Genomic DNA, 21,491 nt, shown 5'->3' on the forward strand with positions numbered 1-21,491 from the left:
TATTTTTCATTCTGATACACAGACAGGCAGCTCATGAGGTTTAAGGTTATGCCTCCATCTGGTGGTCATCCTTGGTATTACACTCTTCACATTTAAACCAATTTCAGTGATAGTTTTAATTGTTTTGTGGCCCTGAGCATGAAACTAAGCATGTTTCCTCAGAATGACTTGTTATATTTATGTAAAAAGTTTTGAAGTGTTTGGAAGCTGCACTTTAAAGGTTTTAAAATATTACTGCTATCTTTTTTTTACTGTTACTTTAATAAATCACCATTGCCACACCGTTCGAGATATCCTAAATCCGTCCGCAATTTAAAATCTTCAGCATATTGGCATCATGTTGACAAAGTTTGGTTTGAACTACTTGTTTCTGCTTGGAGGAGTATGAATTTATTTACAGCCCGTTTTCTCAAAAAACAAACATTAAAATAAAAATAGCCGACTTCCTGTTGGTCGTAGCCAATGACTGTAAATTAAAAAGTTGTCCGCTTAATAAGAACAATTCATTTACCGAGTTTGGTGTCTGTAGCTAAAACTAACCCCCCCACTTTTGACAAAAGGTGGCGCTATAGAGTGCCTCTTCCACGCCCGTTTATGAGCTTTTGCCGGTGTCTAACTATCATTAATACGGATATGTGTATTGAGTTTCACGGAATTCTAAGCATGTTATCTGCCTCAAAATCACCGTAAAAGAATATTGAAGTTTGACACATTGCCATGGCAACAGTATTTTACATATTAATATTCCCTTCACAGTTTTACATTGGCCGTGTTTTGTCATTATTCTGATGAAGTTTGAGGCAAATCGACTCAAATTAAGATGCTGAATTCAAAGCATTTTGAAAATGACACTAGAGCTGGGAATCGATTCCAAAGAATCGATTCCTCGATTCCGAGGCGTTGGGAATCGAGGGAATCGATCCCATGAAGAGGAATCGACTCCTCATTCAGAGCTTTTTTCAGTTCAACAAAGCTTATCTATGGGTGCCTCTCAAATGGAAGGCTGCATCCTACGAAGGCTGCACACATTTAAATTCACTAAAATAAACTGAAAGAAAACGAGTCGGTACTGCATCATCATAATTTGAGGATGCAGCCTTCCATTTGAGAAGCACCATTCGCCTCATGCTCGATAAAAGCCGTAATTAGGAGAGTTGTGAGATAAAAGATAATTTTTTATATAGGATATAAGATCTATTTCATTTTTATATTTACCCTTCGCCTCATGCTCGCTAAAGGTGATTAGAAGTCTGATTCGTTTCCACGAAAAGGTTCTTCGGATTATTTTACGGTGGAGCTAGTTTATGTTGTCCACAGTTTTGAGCGCTGCACGACAGAATAGATCATGCCGTGATTGAGGATGTTATTTCCATCTAAAATTCTATTATTATTTCTATCAGCCAATGATAATTCTAAAAGAAAACGTCACGAGCATAGATCAGTGGCCGAGCATCTGATTGACAGATAAACCACAAGCTCTTATCAGTGTTATCGTTAATGTTCTGGTTATTTTGTTTCAGTGTACAGTTTGTTAATTTTATCCAAAGCATACAGTCAAAGTAAACTTCATCATTCAGCTGAACTGTGCACATTTATTTTAGACACTTCATGTCTTGTTCAATCATGCGATAAATGCATGTCCTTCCTGAGCAGTGAACTATGACTAATTTCACGGGCAAAGCAGACAAAATTACAATTTAAAAATCAATCATAGCTATAGAAATGTATTGTCATTTTTTTTTACAAATAAAGCTTCATATTATGAGAAGGATACTTTCACGACCTTTATATCCTGCAGTCATGGCGAGATTAGGTTCCTTCGATCTAAAAAAACAAGAATCGAAAAAGAATCGAAAACAACAGAGGAATCGATTCTCGAATCGACTCCCATCGATTCCAGAACCAGGAATCGAATCGGACTCGATTCCAAAAATTTCGAATCTTACAGCCCTAAATGACACACTTCCTGTTGCCAGTTGGTGGCACTATAACTTTCAGTCATAATATTCACATCTATGCGATCGGCATCATACACGAACAAAGCACTGAAGTTTGATCAAAATCAGACAATTTATGTGGACGTTATTAGGCATTTCCTGTTTCTCATTTCTCGCCATAATTTCATCGCCTCGCCACAGGCAAACCATTCGAGATATCAAAAATCAAAAAAGTATATCAAATTCCAGAGCATGCGCTTTTCAAACAGCCCTCAATAGCCGACTTCCTGTTGGGCGGAGCCTATGACATGCCGGGTGAAAGTTGTTCGGCTCAATGAGATCTATATGTGTACCGAGTTTCATATGAATACGTGCAAGTATGTGTGAGCTTTACATCAAGTTTTCAGACTGTGTTCCAGGGGGCGCCGTAGAGCCCCTGGTCCACGCCCGGGTCCCAGCCTTGGCGGCATCCTAATGGCCGCGGATTCCAGTGTGCGTGCCAATTTTCAAGAGTTTTTGAGCATGTTAAGGCCCCCAAAAAGCCCCGGAAGGTTCACCGTAACTTAGTTACATGGTAAGTACACTTTGTTTCATGTAATGGCTCATGTATTACTAAGTACTTAATTATGTAATTACTCAGTATTATGACACCTTAAAATAAAATAATTAAACTATAATTCTCAATGGGAAAGCGCCCAAGCAAAAAAGCTCAAAAAGTTGCCCCGTGTATCACCAGTCTGAGGACTTTGCCTCCTCATTTCAAAACACCACGGCACACTACTGATGCTACAACAATACAACAATAGTAAGTAACACAGTAGTATCTATTACAAATGTAGCTGGAGAGACTTCACTAAACAAAAATGATTAGTTAGTTTAATTAAAATTTGAGTTAGTCACAATGAAGTGAAAGAAAACAAGTTGTTCATTTCAAAAGATTCATTTATAAACTTATTCATTCATGAACAATACGATGGATGGATGATTAAAAATAGTAAGACTTTCTCAAAAACAAACCATGTATTGAATGACTATGCAATTTATTGTAATTAAACTATAATTTTTCCAATTTTTATTTTGCATTAATTCAGCTTGGATGTGGGATTTATATATTTCCAGTAACTGACATTTGAAAGCCTCTTGCACTTTGGCAGTTTTTGATGAGAGGTTCATTCAGGTTATGGGGGTTGTTTATTTACAACACCAAACCTATAAAAGACAGAAATACATTGCATGAGTTTTGTTATATTTATATGTTATCTTAAATCTATTATTCATTTACATTTGCATAAGCTTTGTGATTAGGCATGATTAATACAGCAACATAAAGTTAGTTTTACCACTGCAGCACCCCCACTGGCCAGCTGATGTCTTGCAGCAGAACTGCTCAGTTGGGCAGTAGACATTTCCATCACAATGAACCTTCTCAGTCTGGCTCTGCCAATTGAGAGCCTGGTCAACGGACACTGACTGCAACAGAGATAAAGAAATAAATGTTTGTACTAAGGAAAATAATATAATATAATATAATATAACAGATTTCGTGAGATTTGCCACTCGTAGTGGGAGGCATGTGGGCTTCTCATAGTGAGAGAATAGTGCTTCTCATCGCTCTCACTCTATTTTGATGGCATATGTCAAGGTAAATTGGCACCGGCCCTATCTTAAGTCACACGAAATTTCTAACTGGCAGGTTGATTAGTCTGCACAGTGCCACGTCAAGTCGAAAATACCTATAGACAGAGTATTGACACACCTGAGTTTTTTGGATAGCTTTTAAGGCCAGTCTGGGAGAAGATGGCAGTCTCAGCCACCCACCCTGACAATAGGATGATGTTGAATCACACAAATGACCATGAGGGCAGCAATGGAGTCCATCTCTGCAGCACTGGCCCTGCAGGACAGGGAGAATGAACAAAAGTTTAATCTTAATGATTAACTAGAACAAAACGTTTTACTGTGATTCACTTACCATTGGGTATGGACAGCAGCCCCAGGACCCATAAGCATTCAGACAACACGTTGTGCCATCAGGACAATAAGAAGAGGTATCACAGTGAACCACAGAAACAGAGGCACTATCAGATTCTGCAGCTACAAGAGCTACCATGAGTAACATCAACACTGGAACCATCTGAAAACATGAAATTACAATATAATGTAATATAAATAACACTTTTTAATTATTGAAAAATATTTAGGAACTTTTACATCTGCTATAACATTTGATATTACCGATAATGTGACAAAGTCAATAATAGATTAATTGACAGTGAGAATAAGATCATTTACCTTGCTGGTTGGATTGTTTTGCTGCTGGCTGTGCTGTGTGTTGTTTATACTGTACCTCTTATATTTATACACATGGCTCCTCCCACTGTAAAAACAGGAAATCTGTTCGGTCAAATTTTAATCATGAGATTTAGACACCACAAGCTTCTGAACATGTGAAAGTCTTGTATGAACATGAGGTATTAGAACTTGAAAGAATGGGAATGAGAGGCAAACCTTACAGACGTAGTCAGAAAATTACTTCCTCACATCCAAGCATAAATATTTAAAAATGTATTTGTAATTAGGCCTAATTATAATCAATGAATCAATTAACCTTTACATGAATGTTTCATCATTGATTATTACATATTCGAATGTACATTTAGCACAGATGGATCTCCAAACTGCACCAATGTAAAACTGTCCTGATATTTTAATAACAATTACAAAATTATAAAGTAAAGCTTATTACCTTGGCTATTTGTTAGAACTTGTAAAAGTTTTTTTTTTGAGCAGCTGCTCCCTGCCATCACTGTCATTTTCACTCTTCATTTCATAAATTCAGCATCTGGCTTATTTCTGAACCACTTTATATGTTACTCCCAAAACTATTGTTTTCATCATCTTCAGAATCCATATTCTGTTTGCTGACATCTTCGTCATCAGACCCACCATTAGCCGATGCTACTATTTGATTATTTGCAGGGGGAAAAAATGACCTTACGAAAATGGACACATTTGTACACCATGTAATATAGGCACATAATTATATAGTCTAATTAGTTAATTATATAGGCTTTAATTAGTTTACAAAGAAATATGTGAAATTCTTAGCCAGACATGATTAATTATATTGCTGTCCATTTAATATTTAATATTACAATTTTATTAGTCTCTTTCAGGATAATATACAATATAGGCCTATTATAATATTTCTACAAAAACATATTTAATGTTGTGGTAATAACACATTCCCATGAGCACACACCTGCAGTCCTAGAATTAGCAATTTATCTACTTTTTCTAACATGTTGTTTTCAGTAATATGACGATTTGGTCTGTGTAGAATTTTTACAACAGCATTACTATATTATAATTAATACAAAAATTAAAACCCCCTTTCAGGCGAAAATAACATGTAAGAATACCACACCAATCAACAACTCCTTGTTGACATATTTGGGAGTTATACAAATATGTTCCATTCTTTGGAACCTAATTGTATTTCAGCTGCCTGAAATACAGCCATCAACCTGGCACCACATCTGAACCTCTGCTTTAGTTTGCTTCTGAAGAATGCAGGAATGAAGTTCCAGGTAGCATTGGCCTTAAGCTTCTTTATCACATCTTCAACGAGGGAAAGAATGTGATTCAAGAAGTTTAAACCTCCACAACTACACTTATTAACCACATCTACTAGGGGTGGGGGAGCAATATTTTGGTTGGTAACAATGTATTGATACGTTAACACCAAGTATTGATATTTTATTATATAAATATACAGAATTAGGAATTCCTAACATTTATTCAGTAGCATGTAGGTTGAATGAGTAACTTAATCCACACAGATGAAAAGTTCTTTCTGTCAGACTGTAGCCTTAAGGGTACAGGGGGCGAGTTCGGACACAGCCCACATGTTGTCACCTTTACGACACGGTGTGAACGCAGTTAAGCAATGGGTGTGGCAGTTACCCTGTAGCAGATTCTTTGGCTTTTCTTCAAGGTTGTGTACACTGAGTGGTGAATCCCATAGTTAACATTTATGCTGTCAGTACTGAAAGCTGACAGTTTTTCAAGAGAGAACAGTGTGTACTCAACTATTCATTCTGCCGATTCATTCAGATTCTCCATGAAATCCAGTTTGTTCATCACCCCATTTTCTGTTTCCTTTACTGGAGGCATCACTTTGAACAGAAAATGGGAGCTGTTTTATTCAAATTGATATTTTAATTGATGGTTTGAAATTGAGGTTCCCATTTACTGATTATGTCTTTCGAACATAAACATATATTTCAAAACCACACCAGTTGCTTACACTTTCACTTCACTTTTTTAATGCAGATTGTGCATTTTTAATTTCTATATGACATATGATTGTGGTGTATTGAACCTTTTATATTCATGGTTATTGTCTTGAGATTGTCATTCTGTTATATATAACCTCATGTACAGTTAAAGTTATACAGGACCCAAATTCAGAGTGCAATTCTATAAGCATCCAGTGTAAACTTTATTTCAGATTTTCTGCCGTTTTTAATTAGCTTTAATTATTTTCTTTCCTCTTTTTTTTTCTTAAAATTCTCACTCTTTTATTCTCATTAATGTCACCTCCTAGGTATAGCTAATTTTAGATAAGACATTTGGACAGAACTCCGTGACTTGCCTACATGTTTGTCTTGTTTTGTGTCCTCTCAAATTATAATTACATTCAAACGTTTGAGGTCAGTAAGATTTTTAAAAATGTTTTTCAGTTATCTTTATCCCAAGGCTGCATTTATTTGATGAAAAAAATAAAGTAAAAACTATTATTGCAATTTAAAATAAATGATTTATATTTTAATATATTTTAAAATGTAATTTATTTTTTAAAGTTGCAAGGCTGAATTTTCAGCAGTCATTACTCCAGTCTTCAGTGTCACATGATCCTTCAGAAATCATTCTAATATGCTAATTTGGTGCTCAATAAACATTTCTTATTATTATCAATGTTGAAAACAGTTGAGCTGCTTAATATTTTTGTGGAAACATGTTTTTTCAGGATTCTTTTGTGAATAGAAAGTTACAAAGAACAGTGTTTATTTGTAATAGAAATATGTCAATTTTAAAAATGTCAAAGAATAAAAGTATTAATAAATCTTATTGACGCCAAGCCTTTGAACAGTGGTGTATATAATAAATGTCTCCTGACAAAGAAAAAACTTTATATATATATTTGTATATAAATAATGATATTCAAATATTCAGTGATTAATAATATTATCTCTGAATACATGACTCAAGAATGCTTATGGGAATTAAATATAACATTTTATGAGTCATTTTATGAGTTTTTATAGGATCAAATTATGAAGCCCCATTATCTCTGTCCATTCCTTCAATAAATCGTTCAGATCAACATTTATACATATAGCCTATACATTTACCTTTTTCCCATAAATAGGAACAGAAAGAGATTTTGCCATTCTAAGCTCTTGACAGAGGTTCCCACTGCCCAATTGCTTGCCCTTACACATCAATTTTCACAATTAGTGTGGGATTGGCTTGTTAGCTCAAGTTAGTTCCCAAATTATGTAACTCTTTTGTTTGTTAGGTTTGTTTTCTTTTTTCTATTGTAGCATTTTAAATTATTTTGAAAGAAGTGAGGCAAAAACTGGTGACTACTGGCCCCTGCTGATTTTAACTGAGGGGGCCCACAGCAACAACCTGCACCAGGGCCCCTAGCTCCCACCCTGTCACTGAGGCTGCATTTATTTGATTAAATAAATACAGCCTTAGTGAGCATAAGAGACCTCTTTCAAAAAAACATTAAAAATCTTAATGATTCCAAACTTTTAACAATTACTGCCACCAGAGTGTGTGTTAGTGCATGGGGTCACCACACTCAGTCCTGGAGGGACGGTGTCCTGCAGAGTTTAGCTCCAACCATGCTGAGAATTGTAATCGTGCCATGCCAAAACAAGATTGTGATACCTGTGAGTTGTCCTAGCTGCGACGCAGAGATGCGCGTCTCGTCTGGTGTGTCACCAACCTTATACATTAATACATTTTAAAGTTGCATCTGTTAAAGGGATAGTTCACTCAAAAATGAAAATTTGCTGTTACTCACCCTCAGGCCATCCAAGATGGGGAGCAGGGGAATATAGACAACTGATAGCCATTAAACCCTGCACAAAAAAACAGGTAATCAATATAAATGTTACGCGTCCTGGGCATGCATGGAACACGTAAGTAGATTAAAGTGAATTATCAGGGGAAATAAAGAACACAGAAACATCAGTGGCTTTCCTTAGGCTTGACATGTCAGCGTCTCTTTATTAACATTTCTCTGCAATATTAACCAGTTCTCTTTTCAGTGTTTTCACAGTTAAATCATTAGTCCTTTTTCACAATATATGCATTGTTTTGCACTTCTTGTTTTCCCTAGACCCGTTAAAGTAGTTAAAGACTCAAATGACTAAAATGTGACATTCTATTAAGCATTTTTAGTCACAAGATAAAGAGTACAGAACTGTCGTTCTTACAGGGCTCTCAGAACAGCCTGATTTGAGAAAGGGATTTAAAATAGAGATTTAAAAAACACTGGGTGGATTTTTATCATTATAGGATGGATGTGTACACACACTTCCAACGCACATTTATGTTCAAACAACTTGAAAAGTGAATTTTGCATCTGATGACCCCTTTAAGCATTTTCGTCTCAAGATAAAGACTAAGACTAAATCAAAAATGCCAGTCAAAATTAACTCTGGTTTGTAGTTCTAATTGAATCCACGTCCAACACGCAATGCATTATGGGCAATATTAGCCATTAGTGTGTGCATGGATCTGCACTTTGAATTCTAACCAGAAATAGTAAACCATTCAACCAGTCTGCATAGAATTCTTTGATGTTCTTCTGTCCACTCTTTGGGTGTACACAACAGTGGCTGAACATTCTTAACTCCGTCTCCCTTTATTTTTGTTTGGTTTTGACCCCTACAGTGGCTTGTTTGACATGTTAGGGTTAGGGTTAGGTCATGGATCAGCGGAGTAAGGTGAGACAAATCCTGGACGTAGGAGCATCCTCCAGACTTCACAGACTGTGGTAGGTGTCTTTGTTTACCAGACTTGTACTGCATCTAGATGTTTGGGGTCTATCCTGACTCCATCTGCACTGACTAGTCGTCACATGTTACACACTCCCTTCCCGAACATCTCACACTCAGCTTAATGCCATGTCATTATGAGGCTTGTAGTACTTTCTGCAGTCCTTCCCACATGTCCCACAAAGGTCTTTGCGTAGCATAAGATATCGTCAAGATAAGGGATACAACATTCATCTTGCAAGGAGCCAACATCTCTTCTTTGCTTCTTTGAAAGGCAACTGATGCATTGGTTCGCTGAAAGGGATTTATGCAGTGGCTTGGGGACTGAGGAGTATGTTCTGTGAATAGGAATGTTAACGGTTAAGTTGATGACCTTTTGCAAACTTGGGATACAACCCATGCCTTTGTCATTACGTGCAAATGCCATGGATTCTTCTTACAAAATTCTCTTGACTGTGCTCACAGGATGATCACTATCAATTACAAGGTACCCACTGCATTTGTATTCAGTTCATCATCACATCAGCCTGGTCATCTCCTGTCTCCATAGTAGTGAAGTGACCATTGATAGGACCTTTGTAGCATTCTGTGTCTGTCCCTTAACCAGCTGTTCAGTGATGTTGATTCCCAGGAGGGGGTCATTGAAATGTCCTGTTACCCACCAGGAAAGCGGCTTAAATCCCAGAGAACTATCACCATTTCAAGGAGGTTCATTATCGCCTTAACTCACCCAATAAATGGCAGGATATCTCCAGGTCATAAGTAATGTGCGGGTGAGTGTGTTTTCTTCCAGCCGTGGTAGATGATGTTGAAGCACCTGTATCAAGTAAGGCAGTCAGAGCATAACCACTGATGATACATTTCGGCAAGCATTTGCTTCCTATTAATTCTGTTACCTTGTTTTATGTTGGGTTTGTCTTCCTAGACATGGGAAAGCAGACTGCACTGTGCACACTGCCTTTCAGCATTAGTCCCATTACACAATACAGGAATACCCCATCTCCGCACTTACAACTATTCCTATGCTAACCTCTAAGGAGGGGGGTACTCTCTCTGGGTTCGGGCCAAAATTCCGAGCTTGGAGCTCTCCCCTCGGACAGCACGCCAAATATGCGTAACCTTTACTCTGTTTATTATATGTAAGTGTGAATTCGTGAAAGTGTTACTGTAGGAAACTTTTCAACTCTGGCACAGCCAGATCATCTTTATAAACGAGGATTACCTTGAATTACCCTGGTTTGAGTATGACTATTTGCAGGATGGCTTGAATTATCTTACTTTCTGGGTGGTTTGCTTTGAGACCTCTGTCACTCTGTTTGAATAAATTGCTGTATGACCTATCTGACCATGTGTACCTTGAATTCTTTGCGAGGTAAGTATGGAAAGTCCTTTGGGTAAATAATACCCTCACTCCGCTGGCATGATGAGTACTTAGGGTAAGAAGACTTTCATACAGTTTGTGTTGTGCTCTTTTAGGCTGATGATACATGGGGCAACTTTTTGAGCAATTTTGCAGAGCAACTTTTTTGAGCAATGTTGCTTGGGCACTTTCCCACTGAGAAAGGGTAACAAATTTCTATCTGGATACTTTAAATCAGTCGTAGGCCCTGTGTCTCATCTGGTTACCCACTGATGCCGACATTTACCAAAGTTCCCCAGCAATGTATCATCAACCTTAGAGATAGATTGTCTGTTTTGTCATCATTCTGTGTTTTGTATTATGACAGTTTCTTGCCTATTTCCTCATAGCTATAGAGCAGTTGCTGATACAGCAGTGGAGTTTGTCTGTCTGTATATAGTGGATGCCAGTGTGTGTGTAAATACATCAAATAGATGATGACACAGGCTGATCACTACACATGACCCTCAATCAGTTCCTTAAACATGTCTCTCAATGTCAGCAGTTGTGCAATTCCCTCCTTTTCCAAAGTGTCATTCTGCATGTAAGAAGAAATCAAATTTAAACAGCTTTCCTCACCATCCTTGGAGAAATCAAACCTGCAGCTGGGGTGATGGTTTCAGTGATATGACCCAGTTCGTGCACAGTCAGCATGTGTAATTATTTATTTTTACTCCTTTTTCTGTCTTTTTCTCTCATCTGCCGTCTTGTCCCTTAAGGCTCCAATATACTTGAAGCGAAATCGAAGAATGAACTGGTGTGACATCATTTCAAAGTCATTTGGAGCTTGTTTCAGAAGTTCAAAACAACTTTCCAAAGCAAACTTTGCCGAAAAGGTCCAGACCAAAGAACCAAAGTGAAAATATAGCTTTGAAAGTGTGGTGTGATGTCTGGAATCACTTGATAATGAAAATGCAGTTAAGCACAAGATGTGCAGCACCAATCTATCATGTAAATATTATTATAATAAGAACACTGTATAGAATGTATGTTGTAAATTCTTTTTGCTTTAGTTGCCTGTGTTTTAAAGTTTTGTAATGTGAAGAGTCTAGAACAGAGTTACGCATTCTGGCATTCTAGCACTTGCAATGGTCAAGTTCACTTATTCATTTCCTTTTGAACAGATGTAAGTTGTAATTTTACATGTATGTTGTATAGATCACATATTTTCTATTAGATGATCTATTAGATGTCTTTAAGATGTTTGTGATTTAGAATGTATGTTAAATTGACATCTTACAGACGTCTATCAGATGTTTGTACACAGCAGATGCTTTCCAGATCAAGTGATCTTTAACAGACATCTTGCAGACGTACGTGTGCTATCTGGGATACGATTTTCTGAGCACATACGAAGCAAGCACACAGAAAGCTGGCTGTCAGACAACATGTCACAGGAGCATTAAACTGTTGGTTATGTCAAGAGTTGGGGAAGAAATTGCATGTCTATCAGTATCTTAGATCTGTGAAACAGCATCTCTTGGACATGGCGACAACCAGTGATGAGAATAACGGCGTTATAAATAAACGGCGTTACTAACGGCGTTATTTTTTTCAGTAACGAGTAATCAAACGAATTACTGTTTCCCCCGTTACAACGCCGTTACCGTTACTGACAATAAAATGTGGCGTTACTATATTATATTATTAGAATTAAATTTTTCAGTTCATCTGAATGGATGCGCGGTGTAGCTGTATTTGACGTACCATAAACTCTAGTGTGAAGGCGCACGACTCGCCGTCGCTTTCTCTCACATACACGCACGCAAAGAAAGACACAGAGCAAGAGAGTCTTTCATAACATGCAGAACTGACGCTACATGTAAACGATATTCTTTGTTGTGTTTTCCTGTCAAAATAACGGAGTTCCTTTGGAATTCTTCCGCTTTTAAGAACTGCCGGTTTCTCTGGTAGTGGGCGGAACTAACGCGCAAACGACAATCATATTGGCTGGCGCTCACCTATTATCCTCCCTGTTTTAATTTCAGCAAATCAACTCGAGCGAACGCAGACAACGTGATTAATATTCATGAACCCAGCAGCTCATTAATCCTTATGCGTTTTATATTGATGACAAATATGCATTCATACTTGGTTATTCTAATTACTAAAGTTCTATCATCATATAATATTAAATTGTCATAATATTATATTATAATGCTTGACTGACTGATACTAAGTGTCAGTAGATAAATAGTGTAGATTAATGTACAATGTTTTATAATAATAATTTATTCTTTTTAGTGTCCATTTCATTAATTTAACATATTTAATATTGGGGGCATCCAAGTTATTTGACATTTGAACATTTTTTAAAAAGTAACGCAATAGTTACTTTCCCTGGTAGTTACTTTTATAATGATGTAACTCAGTTACTAACTCAGTTACTATTTGTGAGAAGTAACTAGTAACTATAACTAATTACTTTTTTAAAGTAACGTGCCCAACACTGGCGACAACACACTACTTACGCAACTTAACCAGACATGCCTTAAGTGGGAATTATTTAAATTTGGGATATTGCAAAATAAACGTTCAAATGTACGCAAAAACTCGGGACTGAGGGGCATTTGAGGGAGTTCAGGAAAAGCGCATACTAATATAGAGGATAAATCTCTTTGAAAGCACTTTTTGCTTTGTAACTTTGCAGACATTACGCACAAAAGGAAGTTTAAAGTGTAAAAAGCATAATGGGACCCCTTTAAACAGCTCATTCAAATGACAATTCCTTGTGCGTTTATGTAATTTGTGTAAATAAATATAGCCCACTGTAAGTTGTTATATTACGTATAGCCTATGTTTTGCATTTACCTGATTAATTTCATTAGGATCAATTTAGCATTAACAAAGAACTTCAGTTTATCAGTATTCATTCACTCTTCAGCTACAGCAGTTTAAACAGCAATGTTTTAACATTATTAAATGAATTATGTTTCTTTTACAAAAATGTTGATGATGCATTGTTAATAATGACTAGCAAGTGTTATTTTTCATTGTCCTTTTTGCCATGGCTCACATTGCCTCTCAGTTAATCAATTCATAATTTTACTCAGCTTTCCAAAAAAACATGACAAAAATGCTCATCCTTAATGCAAGGCTCGACATTAAGGCTTGTCAGGGACCAGTCAGTTTTTTTTAAGGGGCAAGTGAAAGAGAATTTTAGTTGTTCCGAACACGCGTATTCTGATTGAAACATAGGCTAACAAAAAAGGCTACCAGACAGCAAAACTTAGACCACCAAAATGATTTTGATTTTATTAGGCTACATTAATTCTAATTCTAAACAGCGATTGATAAAGGATAATGTACTTGATGGATAATTTAAAGAGGAAACAAGTAGTAGTTAATACTGAGGTAAAGACAGTCCCATTCATAAAGACTTGCTTCTTTCTTGAATTAGCCTTTAAGAGTCACTCATTAAAACTCACTCTTTAATCACTTGCTGCCACCTACTGGTGGTTTAGTTTATTTAAAAGTATAATTTCATTTTATCCAACATTTCATATTTGTGTATAACATTAATCTCAACATTATTTAAAAAAAATCTTCCCTGGAAATCAATTTAAGGGGGCAAATGCCACAAATAACACTGATGAGGATATTGCTTCAGAATAAATTACCACAATTAAACAAACCTGGACAAGTAAGTTTTTATTCAGACAAGTAAATGGCAGATTTATTTTTTGTGTGCAGATTGGCAGATGTTATTTGAACTCACATTACAACACAGACCAACCATCTGTTAATTTACTCTGTGTCGTGACTTCACTGGGAAAACTCACTTAATATTTCCCCACCGCGAAGTTATTTAATGTCAAAACATATGGAAAATTTGAACTTGCATGCCTTCACTTTAAGATTAGTACATACATTCACTTTTTGTGAACACAGCTGAATCATCAGGGAAATAAAGGATGGGGAAACAGCATGGCTTATTGTCTGGGGTAAAGAGATTACGGTTTAAGGTTTTAAATATGGATATTTTTCTTACAGAAAAGCATCGATTCGCTTCAGGAGGCTTTAATTAACCCCCCGGAGCCATGTGGAGCACTTTGTTAGATAAATATACTGTAAGTTGTTATATTGGATGGATGAATGTGGTTTATGCACCATTTACCCTAAAAATTTGACATTTTAAACTTTTTTTTTCATGCTGATAAAACAAAGCACCACATAATGGAGTGCAGCAGAGCAGAATCAAAAATGTTATCTAATGGGGGGACAATTTCACCATATCTAACTATTGAGGGGGGTGGGTCTCCCGTGATGTCTATTGTTATTGCCCTACATGGAATTTGTGGGGATTTTGATTCATACCAGTGACTTGAATATATTGAATCACCTTCAGATTTGTTGAAAGCTGATTCAGTGACCCTTTTTGTAGATATGTCAGTAGGTGGTGACCAATGAGAGTGTTGTGTGTTAATGAGTCATTAAATCACCAAATATGTATCACAAACATCAAGTGTATGATCACATGAGCTCATTCCGCTCTTGTTGATATATTTTTATGTTTAATTTGTTCCCTTAAAAGAATCATTCATAAGATTAATTCAAGAACAAAATATCACATATCCTATGAATGGATCATAAAAAATACAAACAAAAACACACTCTCAAAAACAATTTATTTATTAAATGACAATGACATTTGATATTAATTTTTTTATTTTGCATTATTTGAGTTTAGATGTGACTTATTGCTTTTCCTCAACAATAGCTGACATTTGAAAGCCTCTTGCACTTTGACAGTCTTTGATAAGAGCTGCACCCAGGACACGTGGGATGTTTACTTACAACTCCATCTCTGTAAAAGAAAGAAATATAACATGAGCAAACACAAAACTTCACATTGCATGAGTTTTTATTATATTTATGGGTTATATTAAAACCTATGTTCATCAACATTTATTTGAGTGTCATTATTGGGCATGATTAATACAGCAACATAAAGTTAGTTTTACCACTGCAGCACCCCCACTGGCCAGCTGATGTCTTGCAGCAGAACTGCTCAGTTGGGCAGTAGACATTTCCATCACAATGAACCTTCTCAGTCTGGCTCTGCCAATTGAGAGCCTGGTCAAAGGGCACTGACTGCAAAAAAAAAGATATTTCATTGCAGGGATTACATTAGTAAACACATAACCAGAAGTTCACCTGCTTAGAAAATTTTTACAGCTCAAATAAATATGTTTGAATAATATAATATAATATAATATAATATAATATAGTATAATATCTGCTCTAAACCACCCAGAAGTCATTGCCCTATTGTTTCATTTTATAAATGAATGCTGAAACTGAAGTGACTGTTTATTGAGAACGTGCTACAGAATGGGTTTTGAACCCTAACAATTTCTTCAACTGCTTCAAAAATCACATGCCTTTTTATTGTAAACTGTTTATTATTTGTAACTTGAAAATATTTAACCATGTTTTATTACTGCTGGAAATGATGATTAAAAGTCACATGACTGTCATGCATATGGTCATAGGACGCAGTGAGCATCTTGGTCCTGGGGACCCATCACTCTGCACATTTTGTGTGTCACCCTTATTTACCTCACCTGATTTGGATAATCAGCTCATTAGATGAGAGCTCCATAAACTGCGCTGAATGTGTCAAATAAGATAGACATACAAAATGTGCATAGCAATGGGTCCCCAGGACCAGGACTGAAAACCACTGCTTTCACGATAGGTCACAACATGATAGGCTGCATTACTAGTTGCATATTTTGAGTTGGCTGCATAGTTTGCATAGTTTGCATACAGGTTGCATATAGTGGCGATACTGGTTGCATAGTTTGCATTACTTTGGCATCATATACAGTACACAGTGCTGACTCACCTGAGGTTTCTGGATAGCTTTGGTAGCCGGCTTGGGAGAAGATGGCAGTCTCAACCACCCCCTCAAACAATGGGTCGATGTCGAATCACAGTGATAACCATGACGACAGCAATGAATTCCATCTCTGCAGCACTGACCCTGAAAGAGTGGGAAGAATGAGCAAAGGTTAAACATAAAACTTAACGTAATAGAGTTTAATAAAACAATTAGACATTTTACTGTGACTCACTGACCATTGAGAATGGGCAGCAGGACCACACACCATAAGGACTCAGACAGCACGTTGTTCCATCAGGACATATAGTATAAGAATCACAGTGAACCACAGAAACAGACTCTGCTGGTTCTGTGAGATCCATCATTGGCTCATCTGCAGCTACAAGAGCTGCCATGAGTAACACCAACACTGGAATCATCTGAACACATGAAATGAAAAAATGATTACCGGTATATATTATATTATAGCTTTTTTATTGCTATCTTTTTTCTTTTTGAGAATAAGAACATTTACCTTGCTGGCTGGGACTGTGTCTCCTCTGGTGTGGATTGTTTTGCTGCTGGCTGTCCTGTGATGTTCTTACTGTATGTCTTATATTTATACACATGGCTCCTCCTACTGTAGAAACAGGAAATCTGTTCAGTCAAATTTTAACTAAGACATTTAGATAACGCTTTATGAATTTCTGAATATATATAGAAGTCTTTGCATGATCATGATGTAATAGGAAATGAAAGAATATATGAGAGTAAGGCAGAACCTTACAGAGGTAGTGAGAGGATTAATCCTTTTGATCTTTTATTTTAAAAATTTCATTGGGGAATAAGAATTTAAAATGGGAGAGAAATCTCATTATGAAATAAATGTTTTTCTCTAATACACATTGGCCACAATTAACAGCACCCTTTTATTCAGTACTTTTTGCAACCTCCTTTTACTAGTTTAACAGCTCTACATTTTCTCCTATAATGCCTGATGGTTAGAGAACACCTGACAAGAGACCAGAGACCATTCCTTCATCCAGAATCACTCCAGACCCTTTAGATTCCCAGCTCCATGTTGGTGCTGCTTCTCTTCAGTTCACCCCACTCATTTTCTATAGGGTTCAGGTCAGAGGACTGGAATGGCCAGCAGAAGCTTGGTTTTGTGCTCAGTGACCCATTTTTGTTTTTGTTTTGATGTTTGTTTGTGGATCATTGTCCTGTTGGAAGATCCAAACATGCCATTATAAGATTTCTAGCATGGACAGTCAGTTTTTAATTTTTTAAATGTTAGTATTTAATTGAATCCATGATGCCATGTGTCTAAACAAGATGTCCAGGACCTCCTGCAGAAAAATAGGCCCACAACATTAAAGATACAGCAGTATATTTCATTGTACACGTGGGGTACTTTTTTTTTTATCCATGTGTGCACCAAAACCACCACGTCCTCTTCCAGGCAGATTTGTAATATCTTTATTTGATTGGAACCTCTTAATTATTTCCCCGATGGAGGAAATGTGGATTTTTAATGCTTTAGCTCTTTTCTTACAGCCACTTTCTAAATTTGTGAAGTTCAACAATCTTTTGCTGTACATCAGAAATATATTATTTGGTTTTACTCCTTGTGATCAATGATTAATGGAATTTGGCCTTTGTGTTTCTCATATTTATAATCCTGTGAAACAGGAAGCCAAGGGTTGACAACTTCATGTTAGTCACCCTGGTGTGATAAAAAATACTTTTAAATAGTTTACTGCATTATTGAGAACATGCTACGGAATGATCTTGGAACTCTAAAAAATTCTCTTTTTTTTCTTAAATCATTGTTTCAAACTTGTTTCAAAAGTCATATGCATTTTTATTGTGCACTGTATATTATTTGCAGCTTGAAAAAATTCACCCGTTTAATTACTGTCGGAAAACGTGATTAAAATCATATGACTGTATGCACGTATATGTATGTAGGTATGTATGTATAAGTATGTAGGTCAATGTAACATGATAGTTGTATTACTGGTTGCATATTTTGCATTACATTGGTGTCAAGCCAGCGAGAGCCAGCGAGATTCAAAACTCTTTCGTTAAAGGTTAAGAGATTAAAGAATATGAGGGATTTAAACGCATTTCCACTGAAAGAGGACAAATAAAGGAAATGATCTTGCTCTATCAGTGCAGTCACAAGTGAAACTTGTGAAGTTAGTTTTATATAGTTGATAATACATAGCGATAGAGACTCAAAGGTCACATGTAGCCATTTTTAAAGTGTTATCTATTGATTCTACCACTTATTTATATTACATATGATATGTAATAGTTTGCCCGTAGTATGCCGAGTTTGCCCACCCCTGGTAATAATAATATAAATCATATTATAATTATATAAATCATATGTAAATTGTAATTATCATTAAAGCCAGACAATTTTGTTGTATTTATTTTTTTTTTTTAAGGTACTTCATAGTGACTTTTTTTGTGTCAGACATGTGTCACTTTGCTCACATCTGATTGGTCCAATTTCACTTTGAGATCCCTAACACAGAACATAACCTGCCCCGGAGCAGGTTAGCTGTGCAGTGTAAGTTACTATGGAAATGAACGCAGCTAAAAGCCAAGCCACTTTCATGGTACCTAAAACCCAGGATTGGTGCAAACTAAACTGAAACTTACCTGGCTAGCCAGCTAAACCGGCTTCATGGTACAGGCCCCTGGTCTGATTAAAATGTCCTAACAAGTAAAGTTTGATCAAAGCTTTATTTTGTATTTATGCCAAGGGAGATGAGAAGATTGCATTAAAATGATTTCTAAATTAAAATTTTCCCAGCTCTGATGCAACATTTGCAACATTTGATTTTTTTAAACTGAGGTTCCCGTTCACAGATTATGTAACATTTGGAACATAAACATATATTTCAAAACCACACCAACTGCCTACACTTTCACTTCATTTTTACTTCTATAGGGACATATGATTATGGTATATTAAACCTTTTGTTTCCATGGTTACTGTCTTGAGGTTGTCAGTCTGTCACACAACCTCGTGTTCAGGACCTGCAGATGACAATTCTGTTAGCATCAAGTGCAAACTTTATTTCTGATTTTTCTGCCATATTTTTAATCTTTGTCTATAATTAATCCAAAGAGGAGGAAATCAGAGCTTGAATGAAGTCTCAATCATAGCTTCCACCACAGCATACAGCAAACAGGTTAACTTTGTTTACCTTTAAAATTCATGATTATTTGGTCCTGTAAACTAATATAATATACATAGATTTTCTTACTATGTGTAATGGAAGGCAGACTGTAGATTGCACTGCTCATCTCTCAAATTACACTACCAGTGTAATGGGTCAATAAGTTTGGGAACAATTTTTATTGATTATGAAGTATCTTTTACCTATGCTGTATTTATTTTATCATACAATAAAAACAGTAATATTATGAAATATTATTATAATTTAACAGTTTTCTATTTTAATATATTTTAAAATGTAAGTCTTCAGAAATCATTCCAATATGCTGATTTCATGAAACATAAATGAAATACAGTATTTCTAATTAATATCAATGTTGAAAATGGTTATGCTGCTTAGTATTTTTGTAGAAACTGTGATACATTTTTTCAGGTTTCTTTGATAATTAGTAAGTTCAAAAGAACAGCATTTATTTGAAACATAAATTTTTGTAACATTATACATGTCTTCTCTGTCATTTTATATAAATTTAATAAACCTTGCTGAAGTATTTCATTCATTCTTTCTTTCTTTCCTTATGTTTGGGAAATAAATATAAAATTGTATCAGTCTTTCTATCTTATCTTTCTGACTCCATTCAATAAATTGATCTTTTTATTCTTTCATTTATATTTTATTTTATTTTTTTAGAAGTTCCCATGATCATGCAAAATTTAAAACTTCCTCTCAAAATGTACAAGATTTCAACACTTAGCCCAACTGCCCGCCCATACACTTCACTTTTTAATACAAATGTTACATTTTAAATTTAGTGTGGGATTTGCAACTCAGTTAGCACCAGCTGGTTCCCAGATTATTTAGCTGCTCTGTTTGTTAGGTTTGTTTGCTATTTTTTTTCTAGCATACTTAAATGTTTGTATTATTATTTATATGAAAACATTTTAAAATATAATATATTCCTGTGGCAAAGCTGAATTTTCAGCAGTCATTACTCCACACTGTAAAAAGGTTGCTGTAAATTTTACAGTATTTTACTGGCAGCTGGATGCCAGTAAATTACTGTAAAAATGGTTACAGTATTATTACTGTAATTGCATTTACAGTATAATAATGGCTTTACTGTATTTTCATTTACAGTATTATTACTGTATTTACATTTACAGTATCATTACCGTATTTTCATTTACAGTATCAGTGCTGTAGCGTTTATTTTCATGTAGTTTAAACATTTTTTACCTGCAAAAAACAATCAAATTGTGGTACAGCACTGTAATCCATGATTTTTACCACCCAACCCCATAAAAATCACAATAACTCATGAGAATTAGCTCTGATAATATTCTTTTTAATTGTTGAACATTTTCTTTTTAAAAGTACAAATTACAAGTCTTGATCTCTAGGGTGAACTAGCTGAACAAAGGGCATCACAACAGTCCCCTGGGCACTTTGTATCATGGCAAAACATACACATACCAAAAAGCAAAAACAACTAAGTACACTAACAGTCAAAAGTTTAAAGAATTCTCTTCTGCTCACCAAGCCTGCATTTATTTACTGCAAAAGCAGTAATACTGTGAAATATTTTTGCTATTTAAAATAACAGCTTTCTATTTGAATATATTTTAAAATGTAATTTATTCCTGTGATCAAAGCTAAATTTTCAGCATCATTACTCCAGTCTCCAGTGTCACATGATCCTTCAGAAATCATTCTAATATACTGATAAACATTTATTATTATTATTATCATCATCATCATCATAACAGTTGAGTAAATTTTTTCAGGATTCTTTGATGAATAGAAAGATTCAAAGATCAACATTTATTCCAGAATGCTGAATTAATGGGTTTGATTCCAGGGGCGGTTCTAGGGTGAGTGGATAGCCCAGCCCAGAGACATTAATTTATGTATCAGAATACACGGGATACAAGTCAAATAAAACAGGCTATGCTGAAAAGTTACATTGGCTAAGTGGCTTAATTTTTTTTTTTTAAAGCGACAAGTGTAATTAATTATAATTTGTACTTACAAATTGCATAAATAATATTATGA

The 21,491-nt window shown here is 35.7% G+C and overlaps 2 protein-coding genes across 2 annotated transcripts; both read right to left on the reverse strand.

Annotated features, from left to right (window-relative positions):
• Nucleotides 1–2,799: 2,799 nt before the first annotated feature.
• LOC131525784 (progranulin-like) lies at nucleotides 2,800–10,669 on the reverse strand. The gene is made up of 7 exons (XM_058753731.1): nucleotides 9,747–10,669; nucleotides 8,038–8,095; nucleotides 4,230–4,314; nucleotides 3,910–4,071; nucleotides 3,694–3,831; nucleotides 3,278–3,407; nucleotides 2,800–3,146 (listed from the first exon to the last, which is right to left on the reverse strand). Exons 4-7 carry the CDS (start codon nucleotides 4,069–4,071, stop codon nucleotides 3,133–3,135), a joined length of 444 nt encoding a protein of 147 aa, XP_058609714.1. The 5' UTR covers nucleotides 4,230–4,314; nucleotides 8,038–8,095; nucleotides 9,747–10,669; the 3' UTR covers nucleotides 2,800–3,132.
• Nucleotides 10,670–15,085: 4,416 nt separating this feature from the next.
• On the reverse strand, nucleotides 15,086–17,460 carry LOC131525782 (progranulin-like). The gene is made up of 6 exons (XM_058753729.1): nucleotides 17,274–17,460; nucleotides 16,778–16,882; nucleotides 16,500–16,682; nucleotides 16,267–16,404; nucleotides 15,380–15,509; nucleotides 15,086–15,222 (listed from the first exon to the last, which is right to left on the reverse strand). Exons 3-6 carry the CDS (start codon nucleotides 16,680–16,682, stop codon nucleotides 15,209–15,211), a joined length of 465 nt encoding a protein of 154 aa, XP_058609712.1. The 5' UTR covers nucleotides 16,778–16,882; nucleotides 17,274–17,460; the 3' UTR covers nucleotides 15,086–15,208.
• Between the last annotated feature and the right edge of the window lie 4,031 nt (nucleotides 17,461–21,491).

Source organism: Onychostoma macrolepis, chromosome 19, assembly GCF_012432095.1.
Source record: "Onychostoma macrolepis isolate SWU-2019 chromosome 19, ASM1243209v1, whole genome shotgun sequence".
NCBI lineage: Eukaryota > Metazoa > Chordata > Actinopteri > Cypriniformes > Cyprinidae > Onychostoma > Onychostoma macrolepis.